This window comes from Papio anubis, chromosome 3 (assembly GCF_008728515.1).
Source record: "Papio anubis isolate 15944 chromosome 3, Panubis1.0, whole genome shotgun sequence".
NCBI classification, from domain to species: domain Eukaryota; kingdom Metazoa; phylum Chordata; class Mammalia; order Primates; family Cercopithecidae; genus Papio; species Papio anubis.
The window spans coordinates 180,135,943-180,155,247 of record NC_044978.1 but is presented as its reverse complement, the minus strand read 5'-3'; the positions used below and the strand labels follow the sequence as shown (position 1 = coordinate 180,155,247).

At 56.4% G+C, this 19,305-nt stretch overlaps 1 protein-coding gene across 1 annotated transcript in view; it reads right to left on the bottom strand.

Annotated features, from left to right (window-relative positions):
• Positions 1–19,305, bottom strand: part of SORCS2 (sortilin related VPS10 domain containing receptor 2) — a 549,615-nt gene that overhangs the window by 196,565 nt on the left and 333,745 nt on the right. The window contains exon 3 of the mRNA XM_031664830.1: positions 12,995–13,094. Coding sequence (XP_031520690.1) covers positions 12,995–13,094 — 100 coding nt within the window. The remainder of the gene's footprint in view (positions 1–12,994; positions 13,095–19,305) is intronic.

The window sequence follows — 19,305 nt, the reverse complement described above, 5'->3', positions numbered from 1 at the left end:
AAGACAGAGGCAGCAGAAGGCTTACTTTAGAAATCACAGAAAGGCAGGCAGGTGCCCACAAACACCAGGCTCTCCAGGGCCTGTGGGGTGAGATTAGAGTCTGCTGATGTAGCGGGATGGGTCTGGGTTTGGGTCTCAGAGAGCCGTGGGTCTGAATCTCACTCACCACCCAGTCCCTTGCTGACTTGGGGTCCTGGATGGGTCCCCGAGCCTCCGTGAGACTGTTTCCTTGTCTCTAACATGGTGGTCACAGTCACTGTCCTGGGGGATGCTGCTTATGCCCGTGGGCAGGTCCCTGTCTCTCTTAGGTCCCCCCGCCACTCCCTCCGGCCCTGATGGATGACACAGGTGAAGAGCCATTGAGCTCAGCACCCAGCACATGGTGAGTCTCCATCAGGTGGGTCCCCGGAGCCCTTGAGGAAGAGGCTGGAGCTCCCCGGCCGCTGTGTGCGCCCCTGAGCCTGGGGTCTCTGCACTTTCTATGTTTTGGCTCCAGTGTTTCGGTTCGGTTCTGCATGTTCTTCAGAAGAGGGAGGAACTCCAGAGTCCCTTCCTGTCTCCGTTTTATTAGTTCCAGGGGCAGGAGACCCAGGAGACTTGTTTTCTGAAAAGCTCAAGTTTTTTTTTTTTTTCTTTTCCCTCCTCTCCTACAATAATCTATTGACTTTAAGAGGGAATAATTTTCCACGCATTAGAACTGAAGTTTCCAGGGTTCACTCTATTTCTGAGACAAAACTCTGTATAACGACAAGCCCAACTGAGCCATTTTTCTCTGGCACGGGGGATGCTGCCTGGTGATCAAGGGAAATGGAGAACATCGCTGATTGAAAGGGATGGCCCATTTAGCCCCAGCTCTGTTTCCTAGCCCTCCTCAGGGCTCCACACTCAGGCTTCCGTTCCCACGAGGCAGGGGCTCCCACCCGTCACAGTAACAGCCCTCAGAGGAACCAGCCACACCCTGAGTGTTCAGCCATGCATGGGGGAGACGTGGGGATGGCAAGGGACTTCCAGGAGCCCGGCTTTGTTCTCAGGGAGCTGTGGATGCTCAGGGCCTGCAAGGGCCCTGAACTAGCTCACCAGGAGCTAGGGGTCAATACCCCAGCTCCCTCCGTCTCTTGTTTTGTGCTGAGCTGACCAGAGAATTCAGGGTGGAACCAGGAAAGAGACCAGGGAGGTTGTCCCAGGCTGGAGGAAGCATCCCCTGAGAGCTCACCCCTGGAATCTACAATGGCAGGGGCCCCATGCAGCTCTTCTTACTGCTGGCCTTGACCATGCACCAGCACCCATTTGGCCACTCTGAGCCTGTGGGATGTTGCCTCAGATGCCCCAGGCTGGTGAACTCTGCCTGTCCCATCCTGGAGCCTCCATGCTCCCACTAAGCTCTGCCACCTCTCCAGGGCTCCCCATCTCAGGAAACAGCATCCCCTTCACCCACAGCTAACACATCACCTAATCAACAAGGAATATCCTAACCCTGTCCCTGCCCACCAATTCATCATCTCTCACCTAGATGTCACCTCACAGCTGTCAGCAGCAGCATAGATGGCCATGGGATAGATATTAGTTGAATGAATAAATAAGTTGATGCATGATGAATGTATGAGTGAATGGATGGATGGATGAAGGGATAGAGGATAGGTAGGTGGGTGGGTGGGTGGGTGGATGGATGGCTGTATGGGTGGGGTGGGTGGGTGGCTGGCTGGATGGGTGGGTGGATGGATGAATGGATGGGTGGGTGGATGGATGAATGGATGGGTGGGTGGATGGATGAATGAATGGGTGGGTGGATGGATAAGTGGATAGATGAATGAATGAATTAGTGGGCTGATGAATGAATGAGTCAAGAGTTGAATGGAGGGATGCTTTTGGATGGGTAACCCTCCCTGCCTCGCACTTTCTCACGCCCCGTTTGTCTCCCAATTGCAGCAAGTGGACTTTCTTAAAAGGCAAACCAACCAACCAGCACATCTGATCCCATCACCCCCGACATGGAAGCCTCTGGAGCTCTGTGCCATCCTGTGTCCTTCCGCCTGGTTTCCAAGGCCCCCCAAAACCAGGGCTGTCTGCTGCCATGTGCTGGCCACTGACACGTGCTAGCCAGCCTGGCCCTCCTTGTTCATATAGGCCACTCCCCCATCAACAGGGCCATCTTCTCCCTCCTGCAAATGGCCTGACCCTGTGGGTCACTGGGCCGGGTGAGGGTCTGAAGGGGCCTGGCAACTCCTGCTTTCATCCCTCCTAAGAGGGAAGAGGAAGCGTGGGTGGAGCGTGGGAGGCAGTGTTGTGCTCACAGGCAGGAAGCTGGATCCCCGCCCACCCACCCTGAGCAGATCACTCAGCCCCAGTGAGCCTTGTTCTCCCCATCTGCAAAACTGGGCAACCACCATGCTGGCCATTGCTCTGAGGATCACGTGAGACAAAGTGCCTTCGAACAGCGGAAATGTGTCCTCTTAAAATTCAGGAGACTATGAGTTCAAAATGAAGGTGTCAGCAGCGCTTCCCTACGGCTCTGGGACAGAATCCATTCCAGGCTTTCCTTTTAGCTTTCAGTGTTGTGGGCTCCCAGGCACCCCCGTCCTGCAGCTCCCTCACTCCCTTCTGCCTCTGTCATCCTGGCCCTCTCCTTTTCCCTGTATGTCTTCATGTCACCTGCCCTCTGTCTTGTCTGTCTCTGAGTCTCCCCTCCTTTTCTTATAAAAACACCAGTCATGTTGGAAATGACCTCATCTTACCTCGATTACAGCTGCAAAGACCCTATTCCCAAAGAAGGACACATTGGCAGGGATGAGGAGTTAGGACACGAACATATCTTTTTGAGGGGCACAATTCAGCCCAAAGCACTGTGTGCAGCCCCAGGAGCAGGGCTGTCACAACAATTGACAATCACTAATTGTTTAAGAGAGGGCAGGCAGGGCAGAGACCCGCCCCAAACCCTCGCCCATGAGGGCTGAGGAGGAGGGGCTTCCAATGGGCCCTTTGGTTTGGCCGAAGCAGGCAAAGCTCCTTTTCTCTGGAGCTCTCCTGGTCTTGGAGCTCTGCTGGGCAAGTGCCTTGCCTTCACCCCTGTTACAAAAGGGGAACGGGGCCAAAAAGTGGGGAGCTGGCAGGGGGTCCTGCACATGGCTGGGGAGCCAGAAGCACCCAAAGTGTGCCCGTTGGTGAGCTGCCTTGCTGCTGGCCACGCTTAGACCTTCAAGCTGGAGTCCTGGAATCAAAACAGTTGACTCCAGCTTTCCTGTTGGTTCCTAACTGCGTTTTTCTTTGGTGTAGCTGCACCATCATGTCCACAAGCCCCGTGTGCGGCATATTTAAGGCCGAAACTAGGGGTCTCCGTGCGAAGGCGCTGACCCTGCACACTCTCTCCACCTCCCAGCCTAGCTGTGTCTCTGGTCTGCAACATGATGCTTAAAAGGTGGCCTTTCAGCCATGTCCACAGATGCTTCTGATGTCCACTCCTCAAGAAAAAGGGCAAACAACTTGAAGGAGAGGGCTGGCTGGCTGGGCAGCCCCCAGCAAGACCCTGGCCACCGCTGTGAGCCACTGCCCATGAGCAAGCCTGGCTCAGGGCTCCCAAGTGATCGCCCCTCCTGAGGAGGCTAGCGATGCCCCTCCCCTGATGGCCAGTCTTGCCCGGAGACCATCATCAGAGAATGATCACAATTTGCAAATGTTTGCATCGCCATTCAGAGCACCGGGAATCCTCCCTGGCAGCCCAAATCACTAGCAGAAAGGAAAGTTAGCAATGCTGCCCCTGCGGGTGGCTGCCCCAGCCTGTGCCCAGGTCCGGGGGTCCCACGAGGCACCCTGAGCTTGAGCACCGTGGATGAGACTCTGTACGAGGGTGCACACTGGTGCCCACACCCCTACGCCACCAGAGGCCACAGATGCACGCATGGCAGCCCTGCCGCAGCCCAGGCCCAGGCATGGCACCCTTTGACTTCCCTCCTGAAGCATAATGCCAGTCTCACCCTCATTTCCCATCACGGGGAGACCGAAAGGATGGGTTGGCTTTCAGGCGTGTCAGTCCATGGTCATGGCAGATGACAGGTCCAGGAGAAGACACAGAAGGGATAGTTTGGTCCTGTCTGAGCCCCAGCTGTGTGCCTGGCATTGTACCCTCATGCGTCCCACACTGGCTCTGACCTGAGTGCAGCCTCGTGGGTGGGGCGCTGGCCGGTTCCCTTGGCCACTTTACAACACTGATTGCCAGGGCCAGGCCTGTGCTGCTGAGTCAGGCCTCCTCCCATTTAATAGTCCACAGGACCGGATGATTTGGGTAATGTTCATCCCCACTTCACACCTGGGGTGCAGAGGTCGGAGGGCCAGGAAATGGGGAACCTGGGGTTGAGTGTCCATAAAACCCGTTCTCCCTACTCTGTCCCCCTGCCCTCCCTCATGACTCACTCTTCATCAGATGTGTGGCCGGGGAGCGGGTGATGCTGGCCAGACCCTCTCCAGGAAGAACTGCACAGCAGGACGCAGCATAGCTCGAAAGCATCTGGGCACCACGGGACCATGCAGCGTAGCTCCCGCTGCTCAGAAGGCCTTAAGGTCAAAGCCGTGAAGTGCAAGGGCAGATTCTGGGGCTTCCCAAGCTCCTGCACACAGAGTGGGGGTCCCACAAAGCACAGGCAGTGGCAAAGCAGCCACGGGGTGCTGCCATCCCCTGCTGGGCACAGTACATGACTCACAGGGGTTCCGTGCCACAGAAGGCTGGGGTCCTATGTCCATGGGACCCGGGCTAATCTAGGCTGCCTCTGAGCACCACCATGCACAGCTCAGGTCCAGAAGGAGAGGAAAGAAAACCCTGGCCGGTCTAAGAGGTCAGCAGTTGGCAGGAAGGAGAGGCAGGGGCAGGGAGGGGCAGGGCCCTCACAGCAGGGAGAGGGTGGGGCCTTCACAGAAGAAACGTGGCGGGGCCTCCTTAACAGGAGGGGCGGGGCCTCCACAACAGGGAGGGGCGGGGCCACCACAGCAGAAAGGGGGTGGGGCCTCCACAACAGGGCGGGGCCTTGCACTGGGAAGGAGTTTGTAGGGCTGAAAGCAGGGGTTCGGAGTAGAGGGAAGAGAGTGAGACAGAGACCGTGAGAGACAAAGAGAAGGAAGAAGACAAGGAGGGAGGGTGAGCCCTTAGAGCCCAGTTGGTGGGGAAGCAAGCGGCCACCCTACACATGGGTGGGAGAGAGACCCACAGACAAAGAGCAGAACAAAGTACTGGACTCCTGTGTTCTCGCAGGCACTCAAAGAGTCCACAGGAAGCGGACATGGGCACAGCCTCAAGAGGAGCCTGGGACTCGGCTTGGCCTGAATGGCACAGTCCCATGAAGCTGGGGCCTGGAGAGCAGGCAGTATCACCACCCTGTGTTCCTGGTGAGGACTCTGAGGTCCAGAGAACTTGGGAACCTGTACTGGGGGATCCACAGCTCCAGAGCCTGTGCCCCACCCCTCAGGTTTCCCCCTGGGGGCAGGGCACTGTGCCCAAAGCACAGGTTTTTGGTGTCTGTACAGAGCTGCTGGAAGGCTTTGGGGGGTGGTGACAGGGCAGCACTGATAAGGGCCCTTAGACCTGGGGCACGTCATGACTCGGCAGCCCACCCGCCATGGGGCCTGGGGGAAGCAACTTGGCCTCTCTGGGCCTCAATTTCTTTTGCCTGTGCGATGGCCCATGAGCATCCTTACCCTGCAGGGCTGCTGTAGGGATTGGAGACCACGGCTGAACTTTCATAAAAGGCCTTTCATAAAAGGCCTTCAGGACACAGGGCCATTCTTTATCATGACCACACCGCCTCTGCCAAGTGGAAGTTTTTGCTTTCTGCAACACTTTGAGTTTCTTAAAAACAAAATTTTCACTCGATTCATTGCTCAATCCTGAGTGCTTGGCACGTGGCAGTTCCCCCACGAAGACACGGGCGAGTGAGCGGAATGAGGGAAGAGGTGAACTCATGGGGATTTTGTCCTAACCCTGTGCTTCTCATATCTGGGGTCAAGGGCCCGGGTGATATGGTGCGTGGGCCAGGGTGCCCCAGGACTTGGCCTTCTCCCAGATCACCAGCTTGTCGTAAAGATTTTTGGGTGAAAATGTGTGTGTGTGATTTTAATATTCAAGCCAACACTGATATATAATGGAGTAAGATGCAAATTCACATGAATTTTTCATATAAAACACGATGCTTGGAAGAAATTCCATGCCTGGGCCAGCTCCTCTGGGCCGTGCCTTCACACTTCCCCGTGCCACAGGGTTCCTGGGGCCAAGTCAGAAGGGAACGTGCTGTTGGCCCAAAGCTGATGTGAGCATTGCAGGGAATGTGTGGGGTCTTCAGGGCCCCCAGGGTCTCGGGTCCGGCCATGACAATAGTAGGATGCCTGGCCAGGAGCAGCAAGGCCAGGGGGTGCTGATTCTACTGCAGGTCAGACAAAAATAAAAGGGAATTCATTTCCTAAGATAGGTTGCAAAGTGGTCTCCAAGAAGCTATAAAGTGCTGCTCTGCCTGTAATTGTTGCTAAATGGACTCCTAATAGTATTCACATCTTCCTGCAAAACCTATCCGTTATCCAATAACAGAGAGGCGGACCTGGCACGGCACACACTCCTGTAAACAAAGTGGTCTTTTCCCAATCAGAGTCACCCGGGTCAATCCTCTATTGGCTAAAGGCTGACTTTGCCCCCTTTTCTTCTTTTTGAGACAGTGTCTCACTTTGTCACCCAAGCTGGAGAGTAGTGGCAGGATCATAGATCACGGCAGCCTCAACCTCTTGGGCTCAATCCATCTTCCCACCTCAGCCTCCTGAGTAGCTGGGACCATACATGCCAGGCCTGGCTATTTTTTATTTTTATTTTTTTATGTTGTCCAGGCTGGTCTCAAACTCCTGGGCTCAAGCGATGCTCCAGCCTCAGCTCCGAAAGTGCTGGGATCACAGGCGTGAGACACTGCATCTGGCCACCCTTTTCTCATTCTTTCTATAAACGTGCAGCAGGGAGATTCAGTTTCTTAGGGCCCCACCAGACCCTCAGAGGCTCTAGAAGGTTAGAGCTGTTTGTCCAGTTCACCTTTGCTCCCCAGTGCCCAGCAAGGGATCCAGTGCATAGTAGATACCTAATCTGTATCTGCTCTCTATAAGACTGGACAAAGGGAAGGGCTCTCTCTAGCACCAAGCACACAGCCCAGCACCTAGTAGGGCCTCAGCCCCGTATCTGTTGAATGGGTGGGTGTGAGTGCTAGGAGGGGCTTAGAGACCCCGTTCAAGCTGCCCTCTCACCACGGAGATGGCCAGGGCACGGGCATCCCCTTTCATGGCTGCTACTCTTCCCAGAGGATCGCCCCAGGAGGAGACCAGGAGAGGCTAGGATAGTGGAGCTAGATCAGTTCAGCTGCCTCATCTAAGGGATGGGGAAATGGAGGCCCAGAGAGGAGATGGGATCTGCCCAGAGTTACACAGTTCAGCAGCCCTCAGACTGCGCCCGGTGTGCAGTAAGGAGCTGCTGATTTCTAGCCTCTAGCCAAGTGGGCAGGGCTGTGCTCGCACAGACACAGCAAGCCCCACCAGCTCGCTAGAACTTAGCTGCAAGGGTGCCTGGGGAGCCCGGAGCATGACGAGGGGTACTGTAGGGGCTGGCAGACCTGGGTTCAAGCATCATGTGTCAGTGATTGTTTTTGTTCTGTCTACTGGCTGGGTGACCTTGGACGACTCTTCCAGCTTCCCTGAGCCTCCATTTTCTGCTTTGGGTAATAGAAGTGAACAAATCGTGACCCCGAGGCGGGCCCTGCCCCCGCCCACACATCTGAGTATGGGGACGTCTGCTTCCGGCCGAAAGTCTGATACACCGAAAATTATCCCCGAGGGGGTAGCAGAAGGGATCAAGAAACTCCGAATGGATAAGTTTCATGCAATGATAAAGGGCATTTTTGCTTCGTATTACATTGAAATATCTTTCCCAGACGCGCCCCAGCCCAGCCCATCACATCCTTCTCTCCTGAGTTCCATTTGAGTGCCAGGGGCTGTGCACGGCTGAGGAGTAGGGAGGAATGACGCCTGGCCTTTGCCCCAGTCATGGGCTGCTCTTGTTCCCTAGGACCACCATGCAGGTGTCTGAAGACCAGCCCTGTACCCCTGAGTCTCTTTTTCTGCTTTAACCAGCTTCTCTGGCTTGCCCCACTCCTTACTTGACATGTAAAGTCAAATTCGTTCTATGTGGAATCATAACTGTGACTTTTCTGCCTCTAAATGCATTTAAAGCCAAATCAGCCTGAGTTCCCACTTGCTGCAAGACCACTATCAAACTGTGTGCCAGGCTTGATTCTAGGTACCGTATATGCATTAACCCAAGTAACCCTTATTCACCATCACGACCCCACTTTACGGACAAGGAACTGAGGCGCAGGCAGATTAGGAACTTGCCTACAGTTTGTACCACTAGAGAAGGAGCAGCAGAGCCTGATGCCTGGAGCTCGGGCTCTCTGCTGCCCTCGGCCTCTGAGTCCACATGCTCTCTGGCCCCCCCCGACCTCTGTCCCCAGTCCCATTCAGCATGTGGCCCGTCCCACCTCTGCAGACAGGAGCCAATGTTTCATTCTCCCAAGGCAGAAGCGCGCTGCCAGGAGCATCACAGGGAAACACATGCCTCCTTGTTAGTTAGATAACAAATTGCTGCCCTGGTTCCCATCACTGAGAATTCATGTGTTCTCTAAACACAGAGGTGTGGGCAGGCCATGCCAAGAGCAAGCAGCCTGACCCAGGCGCAGCAGAACCAGGCAGGTGCAGATAAGCAGGGCCAGGGCAATGCCCCCCATGCCTGGCACAGCCATCCAGACGTCTCTGCTCCACGGCCACGTCTGGTCCCTCCAATAGACACAGCCCACCGGGGCCACACGTGTGAGGCTTTGTCACCCTGCAGCCAATTCCTAACCTAAAGTGTCAGATGGCTGGCCAGGAGGGCCTCAGTGTTTCCCTCTAAGGATAACAGTGGGTTATCCTTAGAGGAATAACGAGTAACTCGTGGGGCCTTCCCTTGGGCCAGGCCCCGATTGGAGCACTTGACAAGGAGCACCTCATTACTTCCATCAGCCTTACAGTATAGACACTGCTACTATCCTCATTTCACCAGTGAGGAAGCCCGGAACAAGGGTGGTTAACACTTGTTCAAGGTCTCAGAACAGGTAGGCTGCAGGGCTAGACTCAGACCCAGGCAGAGGCCCCTATGCCCCAGCCAGAAAAGCCAGGGAGTTGGCCTCAGGGCAGCCTCTCATCCCATTCCCCTGCCACTCCCCGGTGCCCTGTGTCCACCGCACTCTTGGCCCCGCACTGTTACTGCCCTGCCTGCCTCCGAGACAGCAGTTCCTGCAGCATCAGGGGCTCTGGAAGCAACAAGTTCAGATTCACCGAGGCCCTTGGTGGGGCTCCTGGTGGCTCCAACCTAGGGGATCATGGCCTTCCCAAGAGAGGGTCAGTTTTGTCCTGAGGTGAGGAGGTGGGTGGGGAGAGGTAAGAACAGTCCCAAACTGGGGCATCCAGAAGCCCAGCCCTGTCTGCACCTGTGACTTTGCCCCTGCCACCTGGGGCCCAACGGGAATCAGGATCCATGTGTCAGCAGGAGGAGGAGGGCCCACGGGAGGCCAGTTCCATCTGGGGGGCTGTGGGGTGGGCAGAACAGTGTGGGTGAGGGGAGAGCAGGAGCCCTGGCCTCCCCACTCCCAGCCCCACCCCTGCAGCTCCTCCTCAAAACAGTGGCTGTATCAGCCTCCTGTGGCTGCTGCAACAAATCACCACACACTCCGTGGCTTGAAACAACAGAAATTCATTCTCTTCTGGCCATGGAGGGCACAAAGCTAAAGGCAAGGTGTTGGCAGGGCTGGTTCCTCCGGAGGCTCCGGTGGCAAGTCCATTTCCTGGGCTTTTCCAACTTATTTCCAGAGGCGCCTGCTTTCCTTGGCTTGTGGCCCCATCCAGGCCCTGCCCCAGCCTCTGCTCCATCTCCCAGCTCCTCCTGCAGCCCTAGCCCTCCTGCCACCCTCCACAAGGACCCTGTGATGACACTGAGCTGAGCCCATCCAGACAACCCAGGAGAACCTTTCCATCACAACATCCTCCACTTAATCCCATTTGCAAAGTCCCTTTTGCCATAGAAGGTGACATTCACAGGTTGCAGGGGTCAGGACTGGGACATCTTTGGGGGCTTCTCTTCAGCTGACAGCAAATGGCAATTTTGAGTAAGGCTCTGCCAGGCGCTCACCTGTCAAGCCCACCCTTGATCACTGGCCCCTTTACAGGTAAGACATCTGCAGCTCCCTGATGGGGGGCACCTGGCAGAGCTGAACTGAGTACGGGGAATCCCCAGTGCTGGCACCGTCCTCAACACCACCCTGCAAATGCAGTGTCTGCACCCAGGCAAACCCGATGCAGCTACAGCGTCTCCTGGGCAGCACACACTGCTGTTTGTGACACTCATTTACTCATTCATTCATCCCATCCCTTTAAAGTCAGCTGAGCCTCTGTGCTGAGCGCCAGGCCGCCAACAGACCCAATCCTGTACCCGCAGTGATATTTCTAGGCTAAACATCCAAACTGTCCTGGCTCTGAAATCCAGCCTGTGCCCAGGGACTCAAATAACCTGTCTCAGGGTTTGTCTGCTTTCAAGACTGCAGACGCCTCCCCCGTGCCGCCTGCAGAGGAAGTTCTGCTGAGTACCCCTAATCGGAGCCCCAGCCTTTGGCCTGCACAGAAGGTCTGGTGCCGCCTAGAAACCCCTCTGCTGACCCCATGCACATTCTATGTATCATCTCATGGGTCCTCCCACCCGCCCGCTTTACAGGCCAGGAAACTGAGGCTCAGCGGAGGCCATGGCCATGTCCCCAGGTTGCTCCGTGCGGAAGATGCTCTCTCTGACCTCGTGCTGTCTGGCCCAGTCTCCATGTCACACCTTCCCTGACCTCAGGGCCTCAGAGTCTGTCTCGGTTCCGTTACTGCCCCTGTTGCCTTGCTCTTCACATTTCCAAACATAGACGTGGCCTGCGGGGCTGACCCTGGAGATACTATCATATCCCAGACACCTGTGGACTCCCCTAGCTGGTGACCAGATGGACAGGAGCGGAGTGTCCCCTGCATGGAGTGGAGAAGGGTAGCCGCTGGAAGACCACCAGGACTGGATTGGATGGAGGGACAGGAACTGAAGCCTGGGCCAAGAGGTGGGGGGCGTGGCCTCCTCCATTGCCAGCGGGAATCTGGGGTCGGTGTGGGCCCTCACCTGGGTCAGTGCCAGCCCCAAGCCACTCATCTTTGCCTCAAATTTGAATGACAGCAGTCCCAGGAAGAAGGGGTGACGGCCGGGCCGGAAGGCAGAGCGTCTGCCTCTGCTCCCATACGGTTTGGCTTTTCCAGCAGGTGCAGGCCTCGCCGCTGCCAAGCCTGGACAATGCCCTCCACCCTCAGCTTTGGGCTCGGGGAAGCTGGGTTCAGATCCGGCCCCCTGCCCCACCAGGTGTGAGACTGAGCAAATCTCACCTCTTGTCCCATGTCCTGCCCTGGAAAGGGGGACAATGATGCCTCCCTCTTTGGGCTACTGCGGGATGGAAAGAGATCAGGTGTGTGAATCCCCAGGGCTGGGGCCGGGAAAAAGCGGGGGCTGGCTCAGGTCAAACCACCCCTCTTCCCTACATGCCAAGACATGGCCTTCCAGCAGGTGCCTCTCATGCCCCCAGGGCCAGGTCTCCCTCGCCTCCCCTCTGCAATCCTCCCCACCTCTGCATTCCAAGTCTGTCCAACTGGAAGCTCCTACAGCAGAAATCAAGAAGGGAAAACAAACAAAACAAAACAAAACAAAACCAGCAAAGCAACCTGCTTTAGGAAGAGGGAGGACATCCCATGAACAAACATGGCTGAGACCACCGAGACGTCCCAGTCAAGGCTGCACGCATCTCAGGCCCCCTGTTCCATGGACTGCTGCTGCCAGGCCTGTGGTCTCAGCAGAAGCTGCCAAGCGCCAGTGCGCCCAGCTCCTCTGAGCCCCTGTGAACCTGCCACCAGCACAATCATCGAAACGCTCCAGCACCCTTGGAATCATCACCATCCCACACAACTCCCTTTCTGGATGTTCTGTTGATTTACGGACGTTCTTACAGACTCCAAGCTGCTCAGATCTCTCCTTCAAAGTCACCATTAGAGCTGAGCCCAGGGGCCTAAGTGCCCACTTCATGCCGAGCACCAGCAGGAGCTCTGGGTGCCTGATCCTAGAGCTCACAATTCCCTGCACAAGATGTGGGTGACATCCCATTTGAGGAAACTGAGGCACAGAGAGGGGAGCCGGGATGCAAACACTGGTCTGAGTCCCTTTCTGTGACCGTGAACTGCTTTGCTGAACGGAGTCAGATTCGCAGGACGGCTTTGTCCTGGTGCCTCTCGATCTGGGCTCGCGGTGGGACAGGACACAGACACGCGTTCACAGGAGGGGTCTTCTCACGGAACCCACGGTGGGCAGCCTTGGAAAGACCCCTCTCTCCTATTGTACAGCCAGCCAGAGAACAAAGTCAGGAAGCTCCCCCGGACCCAGGAAACAGCGAGGAGAGCTCAGGTGGAAATCACAGCCTAATCAAAACCAGATCAACAACTAACTTCCGAAGAACGGGCCTGCTCAGCACTGCCTTCCGAGGGCTCCCAACCCAAGAGAGCTGCTTCTCTCTCTGCTTCCAGACCCGCAGCTCCTCCCTGCTGTGCCCTGATGGATGCGTGCCACCCCCCAACCGGGGGGAAGACAAATGTGCCCCAGGTATGCAGGCGGCGCCTTCGTCCAAAGCCTGGCCTCTGGCTTAAAGCACAGAATGGTGTCTGGTGGCACTGGGAAGGGTGGCAGCGAGAGCCGGGAAGGAAACATCTCACGCTCCGGCCTGGTCCAGAGTAGGAGACAGCAGGCAGGGCAGCAGCTTCCTTGCCCTGCAGACTGAGCGGCGCAAGGCGAGTGCCAAAGCTGCAGCCGGAGCGGTGGCCACGCCCGGACAGCACCTACCTTCTTCTTGTTGGTCGGGCAGATGTAGAAGTTGTCGATGACGGTGGTGACGCCAGGCTGGAGGGTGAGCTTGGTGTAGGACGTCCCGAAATCCGACGACCTGGGGGAAAAGGGGGACAGCTATCAGCCACGTGCCCTCCAGGTGCGGCCTTCATCAGCCCACACGGTGTCCAGCCCCTGCCCTGTGACCGTGTGGGCAGAGCGCCCCAGACACCTTGAGTGCAGTCCTGGGCACTCTGCCTGGGGGCAGTGCATCCCGACAAGGCAGGAGAGGAGACTGGGCTCTCTCAGGAACACTGAGGACTCACGCAGGTGTGGAGCTTAGGTCCAGAGCTAGGATCCAAAGTCAGGTCCTTCTGACTCCAAATCCCAGCCAGTCATTCCTCCCCAGTGCTTCCTATGTGCCGGGCAGCTCTAGGTTACCGTATGCATCTCACAGCTGATAGAGGAGCCTCCAAAGGGATAGTTCTCTGCCTGAAATCACTTAGTTAGTAAGTGGCTGACTCAGGATTTGACACTGGCCCTTCTGATTTCAGGCCGATGGCTGTGCTGAGGCATTCCTGTGGCCTGTCTGCTTGCCTCTTTCCCTCTCTGGACTCTGAGCTCCTCCAGGGAGCCCCATCCTCTATCCTGACCACCACCTGCAGCACAGGATGGTAGGGGACTGCACGCAGGTACCAGAGCTCGGGCAGCTGCTGGAAATCAGACCCAAAGCACTGTGCCCACCCTGGAGTGGCGTCTGCTGGGCTCGTGCTGGGAGACAGGGCTGTCCACTCAGTACCTCCCTGGGCAAGGCTCTCCTGGCCAAGTGAGAATCTGAGAGTACACTGAGCTTTAAAGCGCCTTGGCTCCCCAGCAAGGAGAGGGAGATAAGCCACAAAGGCAGCTTCATATCTGTTGTTCGGAAGCCGTCCATGCATCAGGACATGGAATTAATTCTCCATTGAAGATTAAGTCCCAGAGACCCTGAAACCAACACCTCTTATCATCACCTGTTAAAATACACTGGGATTGCAGAATATGCCCTGACTGTACTGGAGAGGATCAGAGAGGTGCTCGGGGAAGCGTTTCCCATCTCACCCCTGCTCCATCGATGCAGATTCCAGACACAGACCCACGGTGGGGAGAGGAGCATGGGCGGAACGCACGACCCTGGCGCTCCTGTCGTGGGCAGCATGCCTTGCAGGGCCTCCCCGTGTCCGACCACTGCCAAGATATGCTGTGGGGAGCTGAGCTCGGGGGACTGGGGGCAACTCCCCAGCTTGGGCGAGGAGGCCTTGGACTAGAACCAGGCTTCAGTGCCTGCCTCAGACCCCAGCACCTGGCTCCGAGCCCGGCCTGCGCTGATGTGTGTGGCCCGACTGCGAGGCCAGTGCTTCTCAGACTCACCCAGTTTGTCCCTTGGGGGCTGAGGGGACAGGCCTGGAGCTGCTTTAGCATAAAGGCCCCACCCACTGGGAGCTGTTTCGTGCCCTTCTATAACACATCCTTGGTGGTTTCTACATGGAGACATTTCCTACATCTTCAAGTGGACCTGAGGCTCCAGAAAAGTGGACTGTTTGTCATCTCTGGGCATGCTGGCCATGTGGCCACAGGTCCCCAGAATGTGTGTCCCTCACAGGCCTCAGGGCCACAAGATTCCTCCTAGGCCAGGACAAAGAGCAGACCCCCAACCCCCAGCCCTCTAACTCCCAGGGGCCAGCCCCTCCCCAGGATGGTAAGGGGCCTCAGGACCCATCTGGCCTCTGTCTGCCCCTGGCCTCCCCAGGGAGGACCAGGCTGGAGCGAACAAAGAAGCCCAGTGGAGGTGTAATTAGGATGCACTTACTCTCAAACCTCAGAGAATTGATTTTCTTTGGGAAGGACGCAGAGAGAGGCCCATTAGCAGAGGATCGATCTGATCCAGAGACCCAGAAAATTCCAGGGCCCTTGCAGAAACAAATGGTTGTGTTGACAAGCCTGACACAGCGGAAGCCTCCCCTTCCTTCCCCACCCTGCTGAGCCATCTCCAAGACCTGCCTATCGATCCTGCCTCCCAAATACCTCTCAATCCTCTCTTTCCTTCACTCCTGGCACTGCTCGTCTTAGCCCAGCATCCAGCCGGCCTCAGTCCTGCTCCCCGCCCTGGGCCAGAAGAGCCTGCTCACACCTGCAAACTCCAGAGCTCCTGCCAGGTGTGGCCTGCAGAAAGGGCCCATGAGCAAAGCCCCTGCTCTCTACGAAGGGGCTCTTCTAGGAGGGGAGATGGAGGGAGGCAGATGGACAACAAGGAAAGAAGCAAAAATATGACAGCATCAAATGCAATGAGGGTGGGAAGAAGAATCAACAGTGTGGGGGTGCAGGCGGATGGTGAGGGAGGGGCGGTGGGGCCACTGGGTTGCAGACAAGAGTGGTAGAAAGGCTCCTTGGACAAGGTGATGTTTGCGCAGAGCCCGGAAGGAAGCAGAGAGGTTGTGCCTGGCCGGGGAAAGGCATTTGGACCGGCTTGAGTAGTGTTCCCCAATTCCCGTGCACCCGGAACCCATGAGTGTGGCCTAATTTGGAAACAGCATCTCTGCAGATGCAGTTAGTTAAGATGAGGTCATGCTGGATGAGGGTGGACCCTGAGTCCTGTATGGCTGGCGTTATAAGAATTTGGAAATTGGGACACAGATAAACACAGAGAAGGCCGTGTGCAGACGGAGGCAGAGAGTGGGGTGATGTGGCTGCAGGTTGAGGGTACCAAGGACCCGGGCAGCCATGCTGGGAGGAGAGGCAGAGAGCAGAGGCTCCCTCAGAGCCTCCAAAAAAAACACTCTCAGACTTCTGACCTCCAGGACCCCAAGAGAAAGATCACCACGGTGGTACTTTGTGATGGCAGCTGCGTTCCAGGTACAAGGGCCCTGAGGACAGGGAAGGCAGGTCCATTTAAAGCACAGTCCCCGCCGGGCGCAGTGCCTCATGCCTGCAATCCCAGCACTTTGGGAGGCCGAGGCATGAGGTCAGGAGTTCGAGACCAGACTGGCCAACATGGTGAAACCCCCGTCTCTACTAAAAATACAAAAATTGGCCGGGTGAAGTGGCATGTTCCTGTAATCCCAGGTACTTAGGAGACTGAGGCATGAGAATCTCTTGAACCCAGGAGGTGCAGGTTGCAGTGAGCTGAGATCGCACCACTGCACTCCAGCCTGCGTGACAGAGCAAGATTCCATCTAAAAAATAAAAAATAAAAGAAAAAACCTAGCAGCTGCCAGCGCCTAGGAAGCCCCTCGCCCTGCAGGCAATGCAAACCCAATTCCTCAGATATCCACGACTCCCAAGTCCAACTCCTGCAGATACGAGGAACATCGATTCACCCACTCACCCATTCATTCCCTCTATTTGTTTAACATTTTATGCTTTAAGGCCCATACTACGGGCCTAGGAATCCAGATTCACCCCCTCATTCAAATCTTTCACATGATGTGTGCATGTTGAGTTCCTGCTGTGTGTCCCATCACTACACTGAGGCTGGAATCCATGGGCAGCACGGGCACTGTCCCCTGCTCTCATGGGGGGGACAGGCTGGCTGGTGTTGGGTGGGAGAGAGAGAGAGAGAACACAAGCAGACAGACTCTGCAGCCAGGAGCAGCGATGCTAACAGGCACGTCCAGAGAGTCCTGGGAGACACTAAGGGGGACATCAAACTGAGGGGGTCCAGGTGCCATCCTCAGTCCCCTAGGCTGCCCCCACTACCAGGTCTAATCCATCACTGACCGGCTGACTTTTCCTCCTAAAGCTTTTAAATTCCATCCCTACATCTCCCTGCCCACCTTAGTCCAGGTCCCCTTCCTCTCCCGTCTGTGCACGAGGAGCACCTGGCATGAGGGCCCCAGGCGCAGCGGAGGGGGCGCAAACACCGGCAGGCTGACTGCACCTGGGGGGGGCCTGTGAGATTCCCATGGCTGCTGTAACAAAGGCCCGCAGACTCAGCGGCTGAAAACCAGCCACATTCGTTATCTACAGTTCCGGAGGGCAGGAGTCTGCAGGGGGTCTATAGAGGGCTAATCAAGGTGTGGGCACCTCCTGGAAGCTCCAGGGGAGAACCCACGCCCTGCCTCTCCCGCCTGCTAGCGACCTCCTACAGTCCTCGCCCCGAGGCCCGTCGCTCCACTCTGCTTCCCGTCACAGCCTCCCGTCACAGCACCGACTACCACAGTCTCACGTCTCTCTGGCTCCCTACTTGTGATTACAAAGACCCTACGAAGATAATGCAGGATAATCCCAAGATCCTTCATTTAATCCATCTGCAAAGTCCCCTTTGCCGTGTAAGGTAGCATAGTCACCGTTTCCGGGGATTAGGATGTGGACGTCTGTGGGAGGCGTTGCTCTGCCGACCACAAGTGGGCATTTGAGCCGGGTCCAAGGCATGTGTAGGAGCTGGTTCGGGAGCAGTGTCCCCGCGTGAGCTGTGACAGACAACAGGGTGGCTGGAGGTGGGTGGGGTGGGCGGTCCCCACGGCCACAGAGAGGGCTGGACCCGCATTGTCGGGCAGCACCACTGACCCGCAGGCCGCCTAGCACTAGAAATACGGTGAATTGTTTTGAATGGAGATGCCCTGGGACTGTGAAATATAAACTGATTTCAAAGACTTAGCATTCAAAAGAATGTAAAATATTTCATTATAATGTTTATATTGATTACATGTTGACATAATCTTTTGGATATACGGAGTTAATTAAAAGCTGCGATTAACATTAATTTCACCTGTTCTTTATTTTAACCCACAGGTTTTATTTCTTAAAGCAGTTTTAGATTCACAGCAAATGGAGCAGAAATGAGAGAGTTCCCGTACACCTTCTGCCCCCACCGTCAGCGCCCCAACCGGAGACTCGCTGGTACAATTGGTGAGCCGCCCTGACGCGTGGTTGCCACCAGAGTGCAGAGTTCAGGTCAGGGCCAGCCCTGGGGCTCCTGCACTCTATGGGTCTGGGCACCTGTAGGATGACAGGGCCCCTACACGGTGGTGTCACATGGAGCAGCGTCACTGCCCCAAGAATCCTCTGTTCTCCGCCGATTCATCCCCCCGCCCCCTGCCTCCTGGCAACCACCGATCCTTTTACCATCGCCATAGTTATGCCTTTTCCAGAAGGTGACCACTTGGAATCCCGGAGTTCACGGCCTTTTCATGTGGCTCCTTGCACTTAGTGATATGCACTTAAGGTCCGTCCATGCTTTTCCACGTCACCTGTTTCTCTTCACTTTTTAGTGTGGTCACTAGAACATTGAGAAAGACCCCCATGGCTCCAATTATATTCCTAAGGGACACGCCGGTCTGGACAACATGCCAAGGTGGTGTGTGTCTTCGGAAGGTGTGGGGCTCTGCAGTGGACGGGCACGTGACCCCTGGAAAATGTGGTCCCAGCAGATGAGCAAGTGACCGTGTGGAACCTGCCTGAATGGTGCCTGGGTCGTGGCACATGCGAAGCAGGGCTCATCATTACTGCTGTTTGGAAGAGTGCTGCAGCTGCAGGTGGGGACAGGTGACTGAGGAGGGGATAGGTGACTGAGGAGGGGACAGGTGACTGATGAGGGGACAGGTGACTGCGGGAGGGGACAGGTGACTGAGGAGGGGATAGGTGATTGCAAAAGGGGACAGGTGACTGAGGAGGGGACAGGTGACTGCAGGGGGCAGGTGACTAAGGAGAGGACAGGTGACTGCGGGAGGGGACAGGTGACTGATGAGGGGACAGGTGATTGCAAAAGGGGACAGGTGACTGAGGAGGGGAAAGGTGACTGCGGGAGGGAACAGGTGACTGAGGAGGGGACAGGTGATTGCAGGAGAGGACAGGTGACTGAGGTGGAGACAGATGACTGCAAAAAGGGACAGGTGACTGCAGGAAGGGACAGGTGACTGAGGAGGGGACAGGTGACTGTAGGAGGGAACAGGTGACTGAGGAGGGGACAGGTGACTGAGGAGGGGACAGGTGACTGCAGGAGGGGACAGGTGACTGAGGAGGGGATAGGTGATTGCAAAAGGGGACAGGTGACTGAGGAGGGGACAGGTGACTGCGGGAGGGGACAGGTGACTGAGGAGGGGACAGGTGATTGCAGGAGAGGACAGGTGACTGAGGTGGAGACAGATGCCTGCAAAAAGGGACAGGTGACTGCAGGAAGGGACAGGTGACTGAGGTGGGGACAGGTGGGTGAGGTGGGGACAGGTGACTGAGGGGACAGGTGACTGTAGGAGGGAACAGGTGACTGAGGAGGGGACAGGTGACTGAGGGGACAGGTGACTGAGGTGAGGACAGGTGACTGAGGAGGGGACAGGTGACTGAGGTGGGGACAGGTG